The sequence below is a fragment of the Pseudochaenichthys georgianus genome, unplaced genomic scaffold, assembly GCF_902827115.2.
Source record: "Pseudochaenichthys georgianus unplaced genomic scaffold, fPseGeo1.2 scaffold_536_arrow_ctg1, whole genome shotgun sequence".
In the NCBI taxonomy this organism is placed as follows: domain Eukaryota; kingdom Metazoa; phylum Chordata; class Actinopteri; order Perciformes; family Channichthyidae; genus Pseudochaenichthys; species Pseudochaenichthys georgianus.
Window position 1 is genome coordinate 32,691 of NW_027263097.1, and position 20,040 is coordinate 52,730.

A 20,040-nucleotide genomic window follows, 5' to 3' on the forward strand; every position below is an offset into this window, starting at 1 on the left:
ATCTACATGAATCACACAAACGACCTATTTTGGATTCAAAAGGTGACAAGTTTGCATACCTGCTTGTCATCCATTTCATTACAGAGCTGGGAAAATGGTGTATTGATTAGATTCTGATCCGTGCAAGTCCTATTTTAACTGACTTTAGTTTCTAATATTAATGATAATTTGATTTCATCCCATAAGTAATTATTTAAATTAACTCAACATTTCACATGATGGATTAGTGTTCCACATTTCCCCACTAATTTCTTTTATGATTGAGCCACTGGTAAAGAGAGACATTGATGATCCTGTGTTCCGTTTGTTGTCTATGGCTTCGGACGGCTTCACTAAAAGTCACCCAGCTCTGCCCTGCTACAGACCGGCTGAGTGCAGTCACAGAGATGCTATGGCTGCGCTACATGACATTAATGGTCTGGTCCGAGAATGGACACCATTTCCTGCTCCCAGAGAGAATGACATTCCTCAAACTGAACTTTACAGCCGTTGATACTGTCTCACATGGGTTTGCTCCCCCCACCGAGCCATGAACTGAAAGCTTGACGTCTGCTCTGAACACTTGGAAGCCTCCCTGTCACACCAGCTCCAAACCCTTGGGTCAGTCAGATGAGTCAAACGGCTTCACTTGGGCACAAGGGTCAGAAATATGACTCTCGTTACCACAGAGTGGGTTTGTTTGTTTTTTAAGGCTATCCATACTGCTATGCAGAGGATGCCTGCAGGTTGGCAAGCTGTGAAAAGCCCCTACCATTTTTAGTATAGGCCTGTTGTCAGGGGCCTGTTACTGTCTACTACATATATTCACATTATATAGACCATGAGGCTGCACGGAGCTTAGGCTAAAAATACAACCATTCTGTTCTGCTCTAAAGATTCAATTTATAGATTCTATATCAAAATAGTTTGTTCTTATTGTTTCCAATGATAACGTCACCTTAAGTGGAGGAATGCAAACCTGTTTTCAAATGTAAGGTTTTGAATTTGTTTGACATTTCTCAGTATAGACACCCTCAGACGCCCACTATCATTCATGCTCCTTCAGTGGTGACTCAGATGTTTAGGGGGTTGAAGCTGTTCCTCCCAAATCAGAGATGCTTTGTTTTTGTTTGTTTTGTTTTTTTTCAACAAAGGTGTGCATTTCCTGCATAATATATGGTTCTCACAATTGTTTTTGTTAGTTGCGCACAGCTGATACTGAGTTTTCTCGAGTGATGGATTATGACCTCTACCATGCTTACATGGACTCGTATGTTTTATTTCATATCTAACTGAAGTAAGAGACAATAGAGAGAGCTGTGGAGGAGAGAATAGAAAGAGAGAATAGAGAGAGAGAATAGAGAGAGATGTGGAAGAGAGAATAGAGAGATGAGGATAAGAGAGGGATAGGAAAGAGAGAAGAGTTATTTGCAAGTTGCGTGCTGATACTGAGTTTTCTCGATTAATAGCTTATAGACGATACCATGTTTAAATAGACTCCTACGTTGTTATTACATTATGTGACATATGTAAGAAAAGGGAGGGGAGAGTCAATTATATTTGAGTAATTGATCTCATATTGAAACATTCATTTCTCAGATTTCTCATGATTCTTGCATGTTAAATGACTAACACAAACCTTACATGTATGCATGTGCATGTGTCAGGAAGGCTCCCAAATAATTCTGAGGGGCCTATCGTATTTTTGTAATTGAATGATAATGTGCTAATCCATTACTTTGAGTTGTCTGCACTCAGGAAAACATCCCTATCAAGTGTTAACCCAATCACTAGGACAGCTCTGAAGGTCAAGGGTCAGAGAGAGAGGGTCACACCCTCTGGCTGCAGAGAGAACCCCCAGCCACGGGCAAGGAGGCACGAGGTCGTTCGAGATGAGAGGATTCTAATCTTCAACTTTCTGATGGGATGGGATGCTTCTTCATCTTTCTGCTCGGGGGGGGGGCCAAACAGACAACTCTGCAGGACGAGCGATGGCTTCAGAGGCTCCATGGTTCTTGGAAGGGCAGATTTCTTCCTAACCTCTCCCATCACGGGGGTGGCATCTGGATGTGCCACTTGGAATAGGCTCTGCTCTCAAGCAGATAGCAGAAGGAATGCAGGCAGATGAGCCTCTGGTTCACTGGGAGATCATAAAGTGCTCACTGAATGAGCCACAAAAAGCAGAGCAATTGGGGGGTTTGAAATATGGTGCTCTGGGGAAGAAGAGTTTTGAGCCAATCAGCACCTCAGTGCTAATCTACAGTATCGGGATGCCTTCACACACCAGACATTCTGTGTCATAAAGAGAGGAGGAGAACGAGTCAGGAGGACATGTTCTTCGAGCTCTTGTACAAAGATAACATTTGAATTGAATGACCAGATGATTACAGATGTACAATTAATGATTGTTTTTATATTTCCGATGAACAGATATGTGTTACATAGTGGTGACAAATATATTTTGTCAGATCAGATTACACTTTCACACTAAACAAATAAATTAATTGTCAGATCAGATTACACTTTCACACTAAACAAAATAAATTAATGGATATTTTCAGATTGATAATGTATTGAACAATAAGATATTTCTAATATTATAACAGACAATGTTACTATCCTTAATCATTACCAGGTAAAATGTACAACGAGGAAACCAGATTACCAGGTTCCCAATCCAGGTGCTACTGCATGCTACATTTAGATAGAAAAACAAATGTTCTATCCACTCCACTTAAATACTCAGCAGGTGATGTAGATTTTTCAAAAAGGCCTTAAATCACTCCTTTTAAACGAACTAAAACTAATTCTGCAGCAAGTTTAATGTTAGACTACGCACATGAACACAATATTAGCAACTGTTTGCTGTGCCAAAATATGCCAGAATCTATGCATTCTCCCATGTTTAGCCCAATTCCTTTCACGAAAGCTGGTTTAGTTAGCTGGACATAGCATCCAGAATTAGCGAGGAGGCTGAGGATTGGTACAACTTTTCCCCACAGACTCTGAGCAATCTTAACAGTACGAGGGCCTAGTCTCTCTCATTGTTGATACAGTAAATACAATTACCTGCCTGACGGTTTCACACGAATAGATATTTTGACTTTTCTTTCCTCAGGTTGTTTAAATAAAATGCCTAACTTTTCCTTTTCAGATGTTAAACAAATGTATTTGAATAAAATGTATGTAGTAAAGTGCCTTACTCTTGAATAAGTGTATTGAAGTAAACGAAAAGTAATGCTAAAGATTGAGGACACTGTACCTTTACAGATTACAGATTGATCGATTCATCACTGTGAATTTATACCTTAACTGTGAATTTTTAACTGAATCCCTATTGATTCTGATTTTATACCTCAATTGGATTTCTTATAATCCTACATTCTAATTGTGTTTTAATTATGAATTGCCTTGAAGTAAATCTTTAAAGATGTAAGCTGAATTTGAATTTGTGTTTGATGAATGAGATTAACTGAGGGATAAATGATAAAAGATCTTGTTTTTGAAACATATATTTTACTATTATATTTTTGTATTGCATATGTGTTATTATTGTGCTTTTTGACAAAAGAAATCAAACACTGAAGAAAGATGATTTTTCTATTATGGTTGTCTGTATCAACCATTGTGATTGGCTGTTCCAATCTTATTCTGTTTTTGATGTAATTAATGTAATGAGGAATCCACCCAACTCTGAGGACGTTTTATTTGATTCAAGTAGTGACTGAAAATATTCTTAGACTAATGTTAATTGGTTATCAATGAATTGATAAAAGCGTGGATCTGTGAGGGAAATATTTTGTTTAAGTGTTTGTACCAAAAAGCATTTTGTGTTTCACATAGGTCTGCCATAACTTAGAGCAGGGGTTTAAAGGTTTAAAGGTTAAAGGGTTAAAGGTTCCGCTTTCCTGTTGGGGGACTGTGACTAACTGCCAGAGGACTTTAACAGACTGTCTTTGTCTCTGAATCCATGTGTTTGTAATTATCGATCAGAAGACGCGCGAAATAGAGGCTCCTCCTTGATTATCTGTGTAGATTTGCGCTGTGTTTCTGTGTAATCTTCAGTGTTGGCTGGGGAATCACATGATGAAGTCGTGTGAGAACCCTGCCAATGCTCCCGGCCGTGGCTCTCAATAAACTCAGGTGTTTGATATAAAGCGGACTCCAGCCTCCATTCCTTCCATCAACATTGCTGAGCAGAAGTTTCTCTCACAATTACAACCTGGTACAAAGCACACATGCATCTTGTAAAAGTGAATTTATTTTTAGCAATCTCTTATTTATTGGAGGTTATGAGTTATGAGATCTTCTTCTTCTTCTTCTTCTTCTTCTTCTTCTTCTTCTTCTTCTTCTTCTTCTTCTTCTTCTTCTTCTTCTTCTTCTTCTTCTTCTTCGCTTTAATTACGAGTCGCAACCACTTGGAGAATTATCGCCTATGACATCACTTACGCGAGCCAGCATGGGATTTGGGATTTGTAGTCTTTGTAGTCCCGTATTTTTCATAGTCTTATATTTCAACAGTTTTACGACAAAATGTGACTTTTTTGACATGGAAATTATTGTTTAAGATTGACAAACATCATATGTGTAGTTCGTGGCACAATTCAAATGGGATCAAAAGATACGTTTTCTCTCTCCATTGAATTCAATGTAAATTTTTCGCTTCCGGGGTCCCATGGGCCGGAAGTAGATGGGCGTGACTTCGCCTCTCTATATGAAGTAATCTTCCCCTCGTGGGGGCGCGCTCATGTGATTGGCTTAAAATGAAGGAGACATATGATTGGCTATAGATAGAAAAAATTACAAGTACGAATCGGCTGACCCAGAGCCATATAATAGAAGAGTTACGACAACGGAAGTCCAAAAACGGTTATCGTCACGTGGTTCATGCAGACGAGGATCGTTCCCCGGAAGTTCATGGCGGGCAATGTGAATGCATTGATAACAGGAGATAGAACTACGATTTTTGGTAATTATTAGTGAATAAAGGTTTTGATTTGCAATATGTATACAGCAAATCGATATGTGTATGTATTTACATCAATATGTTTTGAAAAATAAAATCGAATTTGCTAATATTAAGTGATAATATTAGGATTAGTGTGAACAACTAGTTTACATGTTACTAACAGTGCCTTGTTAAAGAGCCTGTTGCTGTTTATTTATAGCTTTGAATTCTTTAAAACCAATATTATCTTCTTAAACTTGTATGGTAGTCAGGAGCATCACTTTCTAATGTTGATATATTTAGAGGGAGGGGATCTAAAGTAATGCTTTAAAATTCAGATTAGACCATTTTCTTAAATGCATGGTAGTTTCAGTAATCCCATGGTAATTGAGGACACAAGTTATCTAAATGACTAATGTCATCTTTATGGCTTTCAGAAAGGACAGGAGACCGACAGGTGACTATCAACGGACCAGCAGCAGCAGCAGCAGCATGATGATGATGATGCAGGTTAAATGTGTTGTTTTAGGAACATCCATTGCAAATACATGGAATTCAGTTTGTCGGTGCCTTTTCCTCCGTGTTGTCCTGGTTTGCGGTGCTGCCTCCTAGTCGCCACCATGGTTTGCTGTGCTGCCTGGGGATGCTCCAATCGCTCAGAGAAAGGAGTATGAATGTACGGCTTCCCCACTGACACAGAGCGGAGGAAGCAGGAGCAATTTCACGACCAACAGCAACAAAATATGTGATTTATATACAAACACTGCATTTGCACTTTTTCACAAAACGAAAACCACACCATTGGGAAAGTTTAATGTTTTGTTTAATACAAAAAACAGGGAAAGGCTTGAAAAACACTGAGAGTCGAGACTCAGGGTGCAGGGTGAGGGTCTCAGTGCAGGTATTCAGGCTCCATTGAATCCCCCTCTGGTTCTTGTGCTGAAAGAGGGAGTAACAGACAGGTGAAAGGGTTATACACACCTATATAGCACACCTATTGGACGGGAAATTGCCTTGGGGAGATAAGGTGTGGTCTTTGTTCCCAACTGAAGTTATGGAACTTTATTATTTGTGAGTTTAACAAAGTATGACAAATGGCATCAGTAACAGATGTGATATGAATTTCTATAAAGTTGTCTCACATTCTTGGTCATATTTTATATACAGTATGTAATGAGTATAACATGTCCAGTAAGTATAAAGTGTTTCCTAATACTGTGTATTCAACCACTATGGAATATGTATGTGGGCAGACAAAACTGAGTTGTTCTGTGTGTGAAGTAACCTCAAGTCACTCGTTTGTCAAGACAAAAAAGGGCAAGACTAGGCTGAGAGCAGAGGCTATACCCACCATCTTCGTGCATCGCCCTGTGGTCAAAAAGAGAAGGGCCCCTGTATCTACAAAGCCCATAGCTCATGATCACAGCGATAGTGTGAAAGGTGACACAGGTATAATAAGTATGAACTCTTAGTAACAAAAGTAATATTTCTTATTTTTAAGTGGTATAATATTTTAAATGTTCGAACATTTACAGTGCCATGTCTTCTACTTACATTAGTCTCAAAGATTGAAGGAAGAAGGGAAGGGATCACTGCCCTCCACCTGCCAGCACCCAGCCAGAGGAGGGCAAACAACAAAAACAAGCAAGGTGTCCCGCCATGTACCTGGAAGTTTGGGTTGGCAACATGGAGTAAGAAAGGGACTTGAAAAACCTTGGTGGCTCTCTACTCATGTTGTTACAGTTGTCTTGGTTACAGCTCTCAAGTTTGTTTTTGTGCCATTTCCACATCTTTAGAAAATATGAAAAAATTGAAGTGAAATCAACCTCTTCTCTGGAGAACAAACTTTGATTTCTCTGTCTTGTGAGTTTGCAGTCTTGCAGTTTTGCTCCTCCACCTGTAACATCACTGCCCCTCCACCTGCCATACAGTAGGTTACTAACAAGATTACTTATATAATACAGTGATAGAATACATGTTTAGTATGCTTACTTATATAAAACAGTAGTATTAAACTTACCTTGTGTTTTCACTCTCACTTAAGTCCCTCTCCCTTTGCCATCAATCCAAAATCAGCTGAGCGGCAACATTATACAGTCGGTTTGACTGGCTGGGTTTGCAATGGCGGAAATTGAATCATCTTGCCATTTTAAATGATGTATTCAATAAATAAGTTTAAACCAAATCATTACATTACAATAGATTTTATTTTAATGATTTGGTTTAACTTAAAGAGAAACTTTATTGTTATTGCACATATTACAGGTACTGAGACAACGAAATGCAGTTTAGCTTCTAACCAGGTGCAACATGCAGGGAAGTGGAAAGTAATGTTCACAATCTACAGAATAACATATAGAATGAATTGAATGATGAATAAACAGTGGGGTATGAATACACTAGATATCAGCCTGTGAGCAGTATGAACAGTGTGTATGAATATGCTAAGATATATAAAGTATGAAAACGGTAAGCAGTATAGTATACAATATATAGATATTAATTTCATGATGATAAACATTGTGGAACAATGATGAAAAATGGGAATGGATGTGGCGACGTAAAACTGACACAAAACAACAACAAACTTTTGCCGAGCCAATTGGAGAGTTTCATCAGCAGCACGGGGTAAAAACCACCAATGAGCGCTCAGCTCGAGATACCAGCGAGCCGTTTCCCATCAAGCATTTCGCTTCCGCAGCCCGTGGAGAGGAACTGCGCCGCCTCGCTCTCAAGGCTGCGGGCGTCTTTGTCCCGCGAGATTTCAAAGTCTCATGTGGGCGAGCCTCCAGAGCAAGTCGGACAAAATGACTAACCATCATGCAACGCACTAGCAAGACGTTGATCGCAACTGCGCAGGTCTGCGCAGGTCTTGCTTGACAGCAAGGAGGCGGATCGTATAGGGGCGGATCCTATTGGGGCGGATCCTATAGTGAACGACGGGAGCCGTTTTTTGTTTTGTTTTTGCGGAGGGATCTAGATCGGCATGAAGGCACATTATGCAATGTGCAATGTGGACATTATCCCGCTTATTACACATGGCCACATTCTCAACAAAGTAACGACATGACTCCCAATAATAATTGAAATGCTTTTATGGATTTAGAAAAAGATGTTATTGATTTAAAAAATTGTTTTATGTATTGATTTAAATTGACATGCATCCGCTAAGAAAAGTAGTCCGTTGTTACTGTTTGAGCTAACGTAACAACGGCAGGAACTGCTTCTATAGTGTTTTTGAGGAGCTTTTTGATTACAGATTTGAAAACATCGTTGCTTGCTTTAAAAGTAGCACAATTCATTATGTCAAACCTTGAAAGATATCCCTGCCCTAATGCCAAAAGTAACTGGCAACTGCATATGTGTCGCCGTATGATGTCTATGTCTGGACCGCTGCGTAAAAAGGAGGGTTTCTGCCCCATTACTTCTCTTCTTACTTCTATAAGAATAAAACACGGAGGACGGAGATCTCTTTTTGTCCCCCTCTTCTCCCCGCTGCAGCCTAGCAGCTGATCTCAAAGCACGCTCCCCTCTCCTGCAGGGAGAAAAACTATATTTATATACTTTATATAGGTTGATACAGTAGCCCCTTTTTAAAAATAGTTTTTATAGGTGTTGCTATCTGTTTTGTGTAGCGTGGTTCTACAAGCAAGTCAATGCATTCATTGGGTGGTATCAGAGAGTTACACGGGTCTGTAAATGCAATGAAAACAATTGGCCACAGCAAATAATTTATATTAAACATGTAATTTTTACTTTTGAATACTTCAGTACAAAGGATGTCTTGAATAATTTAAGTGATATATGTGTACACATATAAATCATTAGTCAAAACAGGGCTACATTTGATTTAATTAAAAGGTATAATATGTGGTAAACTGAAGAGCCCTTTGGGAGCCGAAAGAGCCGGCTCTTCTTGGTGAGCCGAGCCAAATGATCCGGCTCACCAAGAAGAGCCGGAAATCCCATCACTAGAACAATGACTTCTTCTGCGAGGATTTATAAAAGCAGCTGGAATCCCTTAAGTTGCTATTGGATCAAAAAAGTTAGGAAACGCCCCTATAGGATCCGCCTCCTTGCTGCGGTCTGCAGCCAGACCCATCTCACTATATTGCCTGAATGTTTCCCAGAGAGCTTAGTCAGCTGCACCAGCGGAGCAGGTATGTTGAGGTAAATAAATGTAGTGTATAGACATAGGCCTACGACCTGTTCAGATACATATTATGTGTTTCTTGGTTTACACATTTATTTCTATAACAGGAATATTGTGAGATGATCGATTGTATGTTGAGAGTTGTTGCAGTGAAAGCTTGATGTTTTTTTTTACAATGTTACAACTTTAAAGATATATATAGGTTGTAATTGTTTTTATTTGTATATATATATAATGTATGTTTTTTTTGTTTTTTTCTTACATTTGGAATATAGGCTATATAGGCCTATTTCTTTTTTTATGTCAGATTATTTAAATAAATAATAATTATGTAGATGAATCTGTTGTTGGAAGGGCCCCCTGGAAATGTTTGCATAGACAGACTGTAGAAACGCCACTAAGAACATCATGTTGTTGTGGAAAACACTCTGTTAGGCCACTTGTTGTTCCTGAAATAGAAAAGTTAAGTTTCGTTTCTCCCTCGCAACTCAGAGCCCAGCCCACTGGAGTTTCATGATGGCGGCGATGGACCAGAGTCCGTTTTCTCTGTTGAGTCTGGAGGAACAGCTGAGCTGCAGCATCTGTCTGTATCCCTTTGACTGCCCGGTCACCATCCCCTGCGGACACAACTTCTGCCAGGACTGCATCCTCGCCAGCTGGAAGGACTCCTACAGCTGTCCTCAGTGTCGGACCCACTTCCCCACCAAACCGGAGCTGAAGAAAAACACTGTCCTCAGCACCGTCGTGGAGACCTTCAACCTGCGGTCGACCAAGAGCGAGGCCGACCTGGGGACAGCAGAGGACAGCCAAGCGGAGAGCCAGGATGTCATACGCTGTGATACATGTATGGAAGCGGAAGCGGCGCAGACCTGCCTCACCTGCATGGCCTCTTTCTGCGAGGAGCACCTGCGGCCTCACCGGGAAAACCCAACATTTAGAGTCCACCAGCTGAGTGAGCCTGTCGGCGACCTGTCCGAGCGCATCTGCCCGGACCACCACAAGCTGATGGAGCTCTTCTGCAGCCAGCATTGCCGTCCCATCTGCAGCCTCTGCCTCCAGCTGGTCCACAAAGGCTGCTCCTTTATGTCCCCGGAGGAGCAGAGGAACCTGAAAGAGGTGTGTGTGTGTGTGTGTGTGTGTGTGTGTGTGTGTGTGTGTGTGTGTGTGTGTGTGTGTGTGTGTGTGTGTGTGTGTGTGTGTGTGTGTGTGTGTGTGTGTGTGTGTGTGTGTGTGTGTGTGTGTGTGTGTGTGTGTGTGTGTGTGTGTGTGTGTGTGTGTGTGTGTGTGTGTGTGTGTGTGTGTGTGTGTGTGTGTGTGTGTGTGTGTGTGTTTGTTTGGTATTCCCCTGATAGAAGCTAATTGGGCTTATGAAAGGAATATATATATAGTTATACATATACATATATACACATATACACATATATACATATATATACACACATATATATATATATATAGATATCTATACACAGTGGCGTTTTTATATGTACAAAAGTGGTGGGGCACAACAAACTTAGATGTCTATAAGCTTCTGCAGTGAGGTTCATGGCTGCTGAGGCACTGGCACTGACAGTGTTATAAAATAAAAATATAAAATATAATATTATTTTCAAAAGCTTTTTTTGTCTGATGCTTCGATTAATTTTAAACAGACAGTTCAACAGAAGGATACCCAAAAAATGTAATTTTATTATGTAAATATTGAATTGTTCTCTCTTAGTAAGATCCCATTTTCTATAAAATTGCAGTCTTACCTTGACTTGAAGATGAAGTCCATTTGCCTAACCTTCTGGACAAAAATCTCTTACTTTTTTGTAAAAGTCCTCCTTATCTTCTTGTAGTTTCAAAAGTCTATCATAAATCTAATCGATAGATTTATGATTAAAAAAGTAGGGTAGACATGTGGATATTATCCGGCTGAACAAAACGTGCATTTATCTAACAGGTACGTTTCCCACAGATCTTATTTGGAGCTATTTTCTAAAATCCTATGGAGAAATCTCATTGCTTTTTTGTGGAGGGAAGCCATGCGCAGCTTACTTCCGGGTTTTAGGACGCTTCTCTCATCTCCTCTTCACACACCACACTTTTCGCGGCACACATACTTACAGCCAATCAGCTCTGAATTTATATGAGACCTATGGTCATTATTTTTTTGCCACACACATTAGGACAATACTCTGAGCATGCGCAGTGTAGTTACAGTCACCGTTCACTTAGACTGGGGGTGTTTCTCAATCGCGAGTATGCTCTGCCGAGCATCTTGCTTCAGAAGCGAGGCAAGAATACTTCCTGGCATTCGGAAAACGAAGAGTGGAACACGCTAGCAAGTGTGCGTCATATGAGAGGCCCCGCCTTACATTTTCCGCTACAGATTTGGGGAAATTGGTCCGTGCGCAAAGCATTGTGGGGATTTCAAGACCGCGGAGTCTACACATGTGCAGCCTCGAAATGTCTCGCTACGAAGTACGCCGGGCTCGGTAGATTTCCAAGTATGCTGGAGATTGGAACAGTACTTCGGCGGCACTCGATGGCGTAGTATGCTTGAAATAGTGGCTCTGAAGCAGCTTTACTCGCGATTGAGAAACACCCAGTGAGAGGGAGGGGCATGATCAGGTTTTGTCCCACATGGCTCTAAACAGCTCAATAGGCACACACTGATGACACTAATTAGAATAACACAGACTAAAACAACAATGTACAGACGAATCAGATGATTAAACATGATCTTTAAATATATATATATAAATTTCTTTTTTAATTTTGCATTTTGTTGTATTTTTAATACTTTCTGCTGACACTAGGTGGGGCTGTGACCCACCTGCCCCTAATGACCAGTCACCACTGTCTATACATATCATATCTATACATATATATAAACCCACACAATGTTAGCTTATAGCTAAGGATAAAGACAGACGGACTCAGCCAGCCTAGTCACAAAGACAGACAGTACCTAAATAGAGTATTAAAAAGAACAACATTATTGGTAAACAGCTTGTTTCAAAATAAATTATGCAAGAATGAACTATAAAGCAGTTAAAGTGACAGGTAATAAGGTAAAGATCCAAGACACATTTTACATTCTATAATATAACCTGTTAATAAGTTAGCGATATGTGCTGATAAGCTGAGTTTGTTTGTCCTCTTAGCCAGGTTAGCGGCTCCTCCTTTTTCCTGTCTATAGCCGCGTTCACACTGCGGTACTTTTCCCACAAAGGTTCATGCGAACTTAGTTCATGATCGCGTTCACACCAAAAAGAGCCGGTACTAAAAGTAGTTCATGCGAACCTTTTTACCCCCTCGAAAGTCCCTGCTAGAGAGCAGGGACTTTCGAGCGGCTCTTTTTTGAGAAAAGAGCTATATTTCTGATTGGCTGGGCGAATTGCAAACCACGCCCCGTAAAACTCCCAAAAAGTTTTGTGAAGCCGCCATTTTATTATCCTCGCATTAGCATTATTAGCATTAGCATTAGCCCAGCGCAGAAACGCAGAGAGACTAACTTATGGCAACACAAAATAAAACATGGGAGCGGTGGAGATCAGGAGGTGTCGGCGTTCTGGCGATTTACTCGGAAGGCTTCAGTAGAAGCTGCTGGGACTCCCAGCAGCTTCTACTGAAGCCAGTCCCCAACTCCGGGGACTTCCGGCCGGGGACTTTGGGCGGCAGTATACGCCGTGAAGTGGCTTGCGGCCTGCCAGTAAACCCAAAGCAGAAGAAGAAGAAGTGACGTCAGCGGCTTCATTTGCCTAATCCACCCCCAGGGACTTTTTCTGGTGTGAACGCGATCTGTACTTAGTTCATGCGAACTAAAGAGTTCGCATGAACTAAGTTCGCATGAACCTTTGTGGGAAAAGTACCGCAGTGTGAACGCGGCTTATGTGCTAAGCTAGCTACTAGGGCTACACGATTTTGGGAAAAAATCTAATTGCGATTTTTCTGACAAATATTGCGATTGCGATTCGAATTCCGATATTTGTTTTTAAGCGACCCACCGGAAGTTTATTGTAAAATGCGGCCATGTCTCCGGCTAGGAAGGTCGTATCAACGTACTCCCGTCTCTAGCACCCCCGCAGCCCGAGCTACGAGTGAAAGAACTAAACTTACATGAAACTTCCGTTGGGTTGCTTTAAAGTCAAGCTTCAGGCTGCGGCCACACGAGGACGAAAACGGCTAAACGCATAGGATTAACGCAAACGCAATCGCTAAAAATCTTCCGTCCACACGCAATAGTTATCCGGATAGTGTCTGTCCACATGAGACCGCTCCGTTTAGCTCCAACCGCTGGAGAAGCTGCAGTACATATGCAGGAGCCTGTACGTGGCGCTGTAACTTCCTCCACAAAAGCAGCGAAGAAGAAGGTTGTCATGGTTGCCCTTCTGTTTATTCTCCGCGGTGGGGGCCGAGGGAACCGGGCAGAGTTTTTCGCCAGTCAACGTGTATTAAAGTTTAAATCTTCCGGACAAAATGATAAAAGTGCCGGTCAAAGGTCTTCCTTGTTATTTATTGAGCTTTAAAACAAATGAATAACGACTCTATATAATATAATAATAAAATACACGGAGCCTCTCTTTTTCCTCCCTCTCTTCGGACAGCGTCAGTGTGTCTCATGCGGCAGCTGATCCAGTAATGAGTGACCCGGCCGACAGTAAAAATAAACATATTTATAACTAGTTTAGGGACTTTGAGAGGTAATTAAAATAGCTAAGGGTGATGATCTGACTTGAAGTGTGTGTTTTGCTGCAGCGGGAGGAGCTGCAGGTGAGCAGAGCTGCGTGTCTCCGTCCTGTCAGATTAGACTTCACTCGCGTGTAGGTCCATATCGACAGAAAGATAAATAATCTGAATTCAGGGTGCAGTTTACTTTGACGCGGGGGTGAGCAGCAGAGGTGGGGAGAGGCGGGGCTATTGCCTCATCATTATCAGAAAATGATCGTATAGGGCGTACACACGGAGCCGTTGGACCCCCCAGAGCGTTGCGTATGCCGTTCTATCCACCTTGGGACCCGTTATCGTTTCCTCAGTCGTTTAGTGCCGTATTCGGTCGTCCTCGTGTGGCCGAACGGTCTATATGACACTAAACAGTAACGCAAACGACCGTTTTCGTCCTCGTGTGGCCGCAGCCTCAGTTTAAGATTCTCCCTGTAATAGAAACATGTGATGGAGCATTACTAACCTGACTCAGATGCTTTCACCAAACCATCTAAAGCTCCATTGGAAGCCATTTGGAAAGGGCAGGCACTTTCAGAAGCACTTGGCAGGTGATTGGATCAATCTGTCTATCACCTTCTATCATGGGCCACTTCTGATTGGTTAACAATGGCTGGTACATGTGGAGCACAGCACTTCTGATTGGTGTGGATGACTGACACACAAGAAAAAAAAAAAAAAATGGTTTAAAAAAATCGCAGGCTTTGCGATTTGATAATCGCATCATTTCAAATCGATTAATCGTTCAGCCCTACTAGCTACACATAGCCTACCGTACAGTCAAAGGAATTAAATAATCAGTCTCTATAACACATTATACTCTAAGTCTCAGTAGTTAACTAAGTAAAGGATACAAGAAAGAAAACAATAACGTATGTTATAGACTTCGTAGACTGTTGTAACAACAAATACATAAAACCGGACATAAGATGTAATTATTGTTTTGTTTTGTTCCTTGTCTCTCCTTTTCTTGGCTCTTATAGAAGTGTGTTTTCATGGAGCGGAGTAAGGAGAGCTCTTACGGCCCGTCCACACACAGGCATGAAAAAAATCTTGAAAAATCTTGATGCTGGGCGTGTCTGAAGCTTGGCGATTTTTTGCGAGCAACGCGACCAACAACCAATCACATAAATCTCCCGCCCCCGACATACAAAGCAATAGCAATGTTAAAACGAAGTAAACTGGATATAAACTCCCCAAACAGGCGAAAACCTACCAGTTTCACCCACTGTCTCTGCCACCTCCCTCCCTCCGGTTTGTATCCCGGTAAATAGTTCTGGTCGTAAAGAACCGGGTGATTTGCTACCGTAATTTCTCTTTTGGAATATGAGGAAATGAACTGCGGTCTGACTCTCCCAGCTTGCACGCGGTTTGATTGGCTAGCGCTTGTACTGGCGGGATTTGTATAAATGGGATTTGATTGGCTGATGCCAGCTTCGAAAGCATCGGGAGCATCAAAAGTTGAACATTGCTCAACTTTTGATGCTCACGATGCTTGCAAAGCCATGCTCCGCTCCCCACAATGCAGTTCGGCGAAGATTCAAAATCTTCTACTTCACCCCATTGAATGGGCGAAGCTTTGAAAGATTTTTTTCATGCCTGTGTGTGGACGGGCCGTTAGGATGATACTCTACTGCCCCTTTTTTTATCTGTATTACAATCAGATTTCCTCTACCTTTTAATGTTAGTACTTCTGTTATATTCTTTTTTTCCCTATATTTTGATTAGCACCTTTAAATCTTTAAAATTATTTGTTTCTACTTTCTTATTATTTTCATCATTGTCTGGGATTTGTTGCCTTTTTTCTCACATACAAATAAGAGCATATGAGACTCGCATTATGGCTTTTTTTGTCTTGTTTTTTTTTTAAGTATATCAAAAGATTAGTTTGTTTCTTTTGAGGGAAAAAATATATGTATATACAAAATTGGTCATTAGAGAAAAATATAAACATTTAAAAAGATGAAATGAAGGTGACATTTGGTGCTGAAAAAGCCTTCCTTTGAAGCAGTGTACTGAAGCTATGTTTCACATCTGTCTTTGTAGTCCGACCTCAGAGAAAAGTTGGGTTTGCTGAATGGAAAGATTGAGAAGACAGAGACTTTAATGTTTCAGATGAATAACACGCAGAGCAAGCTGAAGGTACTTTTTCAAGTTTGCCAAACAATATAAATTAATTAATTCCTTTACAAATGGAAATGTTGCCAATTTGCCTTTTAACTGGTTCCTGTATATGTATGCCTAGGATGCAGCCACAACAAGAAAGACAGCATTGGCAGCCGTGTATCAGCAGATCCGGGATATGTTGGTCCAAGAAGAACAGAACGCCCAACATGAGGTGGACAGCGAGCTGGAGATTGGCCAGACGAAACTTCAGGACCACATGAAGAGGTTGACTGTGAATACTGGGAAGATGACAAAAGCCAGAGAATCCATCAACAACCTGCTGAGTCAGTCCCAAACCATGGCCTTTCTACAGGTGAGATTTACAATAAAACAAATGAGATGGAATATACAAAGAGGGATGACAATTAAAATGTGGAAAGTGCTTTCCATATGTACTTGGACACTGAGACAAATGTATCATTTGTGATATTGGGCTATATTGGGCTATATAAATAAACATTGATTGATTGATTGACTTGGCTACACTGCAGCAATGTTGGGGTCAGCTTAAACGATTGGGTGGATCTAGTTGGAATTCCCTATTTGCTGTTGTTCTTTCAAAATCAATTACAGAAAAGGTGGTTCCTCTGGTTACGTTTTTGATTCATAACCACAGTTATTACTAGACACTACTGCTGACTCTCACTGTTATATAACGCGGACACAATGAATCACATTGACCATACACCAGTTATACGGTGGCCCTGAAGTGTAAGACACTACAGCATTTCAGAAAACACTGCAGCATTTCACAAAACACTACAGCATTTTTAAAAACACTACAGCATTTCACAAAACACCCTCATTGGTCATGTGCGCGTTCGTGTGTGTTGGAGGAGGGGCTCTGTAAGGAAGTGGCAGATTTTCTGCGGTTGTGTATTTTCAAATTCTAGCGATCTGGAGCCGGTTTCTCAAACTTACCTACCCCACCTTTAAGGTTGCTAAAAAAAGGAAACCCAAGGAAGCGCAATACTAGAGCTGATGCAATTGGCCCGTTCTGATCATGCATGTTTTGAACGGGCCTTGTACCAGTGTTTATAAATACAAAACGTACTTGCATCATCGTGATTGTTAAAAAAGAGCAATGCATTGTGCTACCCTACACCTAAAGCCATGTTTTGAAAGACTTGGGGAAAAACTCATCCATTCATTACTAGTTTCCCCTTGTTCCTCACAGGCTTCATTTAACTTACCGAAGGCTGTAAAGTTTGACCCTCACATGCCTCAAGTCAACCTGGACTCTAAGAAGGTGACCGCGTCACAAGCCTGCTCTGCTGCTCTGAAGCAGCACCTGGCAGAGATCCTCAAACAGCCTGTTGAGGCCCGACTGCTGACACTTAAACCAGGTGAATACACAGGTACATTTATATGTTGTGATGTATTATAAAATGATAATTAAGTCAATCCTGTCGAGTTTTGTTCGAGATCAAATGCAAATCGTATTGGTGTTCTGGAACAATTTGACATTCTGAGTATTCAAAACACCTGTCCCTTGTGTAACCATGACCACAGAGACGTACTAATGCAGTCCATTCAATGTTCACAGAGCAACAAGCAGAGGCCGTCTCAGGACCTGCAACTAAAAGTACTGGATCTCAGCCGGAAGACAGTATGTTCATCTCTATAATGATACCTATGATAACACATCTGTCATGTGTTGGATACACACACACACTGTGCACGTCCTAGCTCTTATTCACATACAAAAAGACATGTGTGGATATCTTCTAGTCAATATGTGTGTATTGTGCTTACTGAATCTCTGAAGTGTTAATAAACAATAAGGAACATATTTTAATCCATGACTGTGGGTTCACAAAATGTCTTCTGACCTGTTTCAGAAGTAACCAAGCCTCCAAAGCAGAGAAGGGCGCCGAGGTCCCACAGTGTGGGTCGTCCACCCATCCAGCCAGTACTCATGCCTTTTAATGTGCCCATTCATTCTTTTATGGGCACACACACAGGCTGGCATTGTAATCCTCCATACATGGCAGGACAACAGACAAGTGAGTGAGATACAATCATACACACAATGTTGTTTCACGTTAAAAATGTACACCAATAAAATCTGTTTACTTCACTTTGCCGTCATGTGGGGGCGGCATACATTACAATAACATTGCGTAGAGACGCACATCGCTCACAAACAAACAGCAACATCCAAACCACTAACACAGGTAAACATCAGCACGAGCTTGTGCGTAAAGGCACACGTTCAAAACCAAAAAACATGAGCAACAGCATTGCTTGGGCCTTAAGGAGCCTGTGACACGGTTTTCCCCCATCATCCAAACCCATCAATTTGAGTACATATTGTCCCCTTGAAAACCGTTACTGAACTGATTTTGGATATTTGTACTTTGATAACCATTAGTCTGCCTTCAATGTTGACAATTTTCTGGATCTTCTCGCGGATTCTTCAAGTCCCGCCAAATGATGGGTGACGTCATTGCGGGCACAGCGCTCCAGCTGCACCGTCCAGGATCCCAGCATCTGCATGTAAACCTTTATATATATACAGTCAGATGTAAACGCACGACGGCGCACACAGCAGCAAGCTCAGACAGCGATGACAGGTTAATGTTGAACGTGTCTGAGAGCTCATATGAGGCTGAAGGATCGGTTTATGTTGTATCTTCTAAGTTTAGGAATGAGGTGCGTCAATATGGGCGATCATATGGTCATGTAGCCAGTGGTGGACTGGGACTACAAATCATCCCGGGACTCTCGACCGGCCCACTTCGGTACCGCTAGTAAATTGTCAACGGGGGGAGTGGGGGATGTAAAATACAAATATAATGTATAATGTCTGTGTCTTTGACATTAGCGCTGCTAGCCACCTGTGCCCTGTACTACGAAGCCAGTTCAACAGACCCTGGATATGTTTGAGTAACAAACAAACTAACAACAAACTAACAAACGAGATCTCGCTAAGCGGTCCTACGACGCTGGTTATCAACTCGGTAAATCAAGCCAGGGTTTCTCTCTCCTGCTGAGAGCGCGTTCACGTCTAAGACACGAGTGGATCTGACTTTAATTACATTTGTCTCGAGTGTTTCGTCAACATAATGTGTTAAATAATACTTCTGCATCCAGTCTGTGACACTGTGAGTGTTGCACGGCCAGATGAGGCTGGAGAAGCTGACTCAGATAAGGAAATATATGATATATTATGATATTATATGATCGATGATCTGATTGATGATGTAATATGAATGATAAGTGCGACACGTCGGCGTCTTCTCTGCATACGGCAGTTTAAACTGTATTTCCTTTATCCTGTAATATGACTTGAGAGATTTAAACTCCGCACACTGAGTGATCTCTTTTCTATAGACGCCGGAGGCGGGCAGCGTCAGGTAAAAGAAGTTATTTAGCCTTCTCAAACCTGAGCCTCACGCGCCGCCTATGGGGGATGTGCTAGTTACTTATCCGACCCACTTCGGTACCGGCCCATCGGGATTCGTCCCGATGGCCAGTCCGCCACTGCACCCAGCCCACGTAAACTGTCAACGGGGGGAGCCTCGCTGCGGGGAAACGGTGGACCTAGTGTCCCGATCGGAGTGGGAATAATAATAATAATCCGTGCATTTTATCCATTAATTTCCCCAACATTGTGGTAAAAAACCACACGTTTAATCCACGTTGGTGTACTACAACTACAAAAAGCATCGGTTTGTTTTCTCATCAGTAAATGCAGACCGGCTCAAACAAACGATTTTTAATCATCATCCTCACTCATCATTTAATGTATCATATGTTCGCCGAATTGACATGAAAGCACTAATAAATGTAGTTTCATCCACTTGAGTTTATAACCACAAAAATAATCGATTTGTTTTTATATCACATCCGACGGGAGGAAATTCAGCAGCGCTCACTCACGATTTTTAATCCTAATGTAACCATCATCTTCACCACGATCATTTATGTTTATGTCGCCGAATTGACATGAAAGCACTGACAAATATGAATATACTGTAGTCAACTTCATTAAAACGTTATTAACGTGCCTAAACTCAGTAATTCACCATTTCTACGCATGACACAACACACTTTGTCCGTGTTTGGCTCTCGAAGCGTT

The 20,040-nt window shown here is 41.4% G+C and overlaps 1 protein-coding gene across 5 annotated transcripts in view; it reads left to right on the plus strand.

The window, feature by feature from the left end:
* Nucleotides 1-9,034: 9,034 nt before the first annotated feature.
* The window catches only part of LOC117443100 (E3 ubiquitin/ISG15 ligase TRIM25-like), a 29,109-nt gene continuing 18,103 nt past the window's right edge, over nt 9,035-20,040 (plus strand). For 3 of the 5 annotated variants that reach the window (XM_034079043.2, XM_034079042.2, XM_034079039.1), the window contains exons 1-7: nt 9,035-9,097; nt 9,573-10,196; nt 15,837-15,932; nt 16,036-16,269; nt 17,134-17,314; nt 17,503-17,565; nt 17,798-17,962. In XM_034079043.2, coding sequence (XP_033934934.1) covers nt 9,047-9,097; nt 9,573-10,196; nt 15,837-15,932; nt 16,036-16,269; nt 17,134-17,314; nt 17,503-17,565; nt 17,798-17,962 — 1,414 coding nt within the window. In that variant the 5' untranslated portion in view covers nt 9,035-9,046. The remainder of the gene's footprint in view (nt 9,098-9,572; nt 10,197-15,836; nt 15,933-16,035; nt 16,270-17,133; nt 17,315-17,502; nt 17,566-17,797; nt 17,963-20,040) is intronic. The other 2 variants (XM_034079040.1, XM_034079041.2) reach the window with 2 other exon arrangements.